The sequence below is a fragment of the Mesitornis unicolor genome, unplaced genomic scaffold, assembly GCF_000695765.1.
Source record: "Mesitornis unicolor isolate BGI_N332 unplaced genomic scaffold, ASM69576v1 scaffold25628, whole genome shotgun sequence".
Classification (NCBI taxonomy): Eukaryota; Metazoa; Chordata; class Aves; order Mesitornithiformes; family Mesitornithidae; genus Mesitornis; species Mesitornis unicolor.
In genome coordinates this window covers 9,005-11,925 of record NW_010200155.1, presented here as the reverse complement: position 1 = coordinate 11,925, position 2,921 = coordinate 9,005, and the positions used below count along the sequence as shown (strand labels likewise).

Below are 2,921 nucleotides of genomic sequence, written 5' to 3'. Positions count from 1 at the left end.
CGCCCCGCGGCCTGCCTGCCCGGCGCGAGAGCGGCCAGACAGCACCGCACTCCTCCACCACAGCGCTCGCAGCCTTGGGGCCTCCGCCACTTCCGGGTCACTGTCCAGCTGCCACCAGCACGCTTCCGGGCCCGCGCGCGCCCCGCGGCATGCTGGGAGGTGTAGTTCGGAAGCTCCCTTCCCCGCCCGACCCCCTCCTGTTGACCATTATCCCAGTGCGATAATGGGTGGGCGGTTGTAACACAGACGGATCCCCAGTCTGTAACAGTCACCGCTCCCCGGGAACGCTCGGTCCTTAACGGGGCAGAAAGGAAAGGGAAGTAGGGGGCGGGTAGGAGGGTGCAAAATGGCGTTAGCAGCCGAGAGGCCTTGCCACCTGCTGTAGTCCTAGCAAAAGCAGCAAGTGGCAGAGGATTCCAGTCCTGCCGGAGCCAGGCTCCATGATCCGAAAGTTGGAGCCAGACACCTAAAGCACGTGTTTGGTTTTTTTTGTCCTACTCAAGCAGAGGGAAAAATGGGGGCTCGGGTCTTTTATTGCAGTTGTGCACAGAGAACTGGAGATCTGTGGCAGTAAAGAACACATGGCAGTGGTGGTACTGCACATACGAGAACAGACGTCATCGTTGGCAACGCGAAATGTTGCTATGTCAGTCTGGCTGATCCCTGCCACAGGCAGTAAGAGAAAAGATACAGAGAAGTTTTTCCTTTGCAGTCTGCCCCAGAAGCAGGCATCAGCAGCCACTCTTGCCTTCCAGGCCTCCACCACATACAAAACAGTTTGCCTGTTTTGCCACAGTCTGTCACACCTGTGCCTGCAGCCAACCCTGATGATGACAGGGTTGTACTTGGACATGTATAGACTGGCAGGCATGTTACAGAGCAAAGGGATGCCCCACACAGGTAATGTGGGAAGGGCTGCGCATCAGTGGATATGACACCACTGAGAGCTCGGAAGAAGAATATGCCCACTGGGCTGCAGCTCCTGTGCCTTTTAATGGGGTTCAGTAAGGGTTAAAGAAGAACTGGCAGCTTATGTCAGGTACTAAGGGATCCAACATTGTAGGAATACTGACAATAACATTTGGAGGGACAGAAAGCCTGTCTTTTAGCTATTTAATTTCTGACTTTTAGGATTATTTGGGGGGGGGGACTACACACATTATCCCGTACTTGTCAATCACAGAGATATTTATTTTGGTCTGTGATGAAGAGTAAATAGCAGTAGGTCCTATAAAACAGGTGATATGTTCTTAGTCACGACAAAACTCAGAAGCTCAAAATATCTGCTAGAGATCTGAACACTCCAGTCAGGTAAAAGATTGAAAAGGGTCCTGTCCTATACAAGGCAGGAAATATCAAGCAACCCCTTTGTTTTCAAGAGCCATGAACAAAACAGACAGAATCATTTCATTATTTTCAGTATTTACCCTTCCAATAAGCCAGGCAGAAGTGAGATCATTCCCTGTTGAGAGATTTTTCTCCTCTATTTCTCTGGATCACCAAGATGAATGCCAACACCACTAACTCATACTATCTGAATACGTCAATGATAGGATTCTTTTTTGGTCCTCTCATTCTTGCCAAGAGATATGCAAAGTAGAACATAGGTCTATTCTAGAAGTCCAAAGCTCCACATTTTCATCGTGAAGGTAGATGATGCTCTCCTGTTTTCACCATCAAGACACCTCTGTGGCACTCTGACAACGCGAAACGCAGGCTCCTGAAGAGATTGCCTATGCATTGCCATCCTCCCTCAGCAATGGTGTCATGTTACACCTAATCAGCCACCTACTTAATTATCCGCGACTCTCAGCTCAGTAGCCTGTCCCCAGCTATCCCATGTGGCTGGGAAGGTTGTTCAGGCTGACCTACGTCCACACAGCCTCCTGGTTCAGTACACACATGTTGCGAGACCATGCACCCAGGCACAATGAGCTGGAAGATGGACAGGTTGCCTAAGTTGACCAGACTATGCTTTTCCCAAATCCACACAAACATGCTGCAAGATGGAGCTTGAGACTGAAGCACCTATCAAAAGCATGCATCAGCATCCAAAACAGTGCTTTGTTATTAGTTTTTTTTAATATATTAGGCATGTTTTCCTTTCAAATTAACTAGCTGTGTCTTTTCTTCCTAAGGCTTTACCTGCTGGCCACTATCCAAAGGCCTAGATAGCAACACAAACTCTGAGGGAAAGTCTGTGGTAAAAAAACCTCAAAGGGGTTTTCCCAAGTCTGCAAATGAACAGTATATTTTATTTAACAACCTCTTTTTTTTTTCTTTCTTTTTTTTTTTTAAGAGTTTGAGAATGAGATTGATTTGGCCTGTAGAAACCAGGAAAAGAAAAAAACAAACCAACAAACCTCACATTTTATACTCTTGCTGGAGTATGAACTGGGGAGGAAAGTTAAAATTTAGTCGTCCTGAGAGAAGACTTCAATGGGGTCTCTGCCCAAAGATATGGGCTGTGGAGACTAAACAGCTCTGCAAGCAGCACTCTCATTTTAACTCTAGCAGCTTTCCACACAGACTAGTGAAGAGTACTGCTATTTTGGCCATGCTGCCTGCATGGTGACAGCTTACAACAGAATCGCCCTGGAAGGAGGAATCGCTTCTTGGTGGGATGGAGAAGCAAAGTCTAGAAGGAGGAGAAGGAAGGGAATCGCCATTAAACCACAGTTAATGCATTTTTCATAGGGAGCGCACCAATTTGGAGTACAGTGCAGAGAGACCATCACAGCCTTTTTCTCTTCTGACATTACACTGTGCATACAGACAGATCATTAACTTTGTGCTTTTTTGTTTTCCATTTGTCCTCTGCCTGCTGACACTGGCAAAAGAATTATATTAAAGAGTACGTGTCAGGATGAACAGATTCATCTACCAGTCAGAGAGGAATGGCTGAGGGCAAGCTGCTCAGC

General features: G+C 47.3%; 1 protein-coding gene across 1 annotated transcript in view; it reads right to left on the bottom strand.

The window, feature by feature from the left end:
* Positions 1-621, bottom strand: part of LOC104544716 (cytochrome c oxidase copper chaperone) — a 2,647-nt gene extending 2,026 nt beyond the window's left edge. Inside the window, exon 1 of the mRNA XM_010189657.1 lies at positions 607-621. Coding sequence (XP_010187959.1) covers positions 607-621 — 15 coding nt within the window. The remainder of the gene's footprint in view (positions 1-606) is intronic.
* Positions 622-2,921: the final 2,300 nt, after the last annotated feature.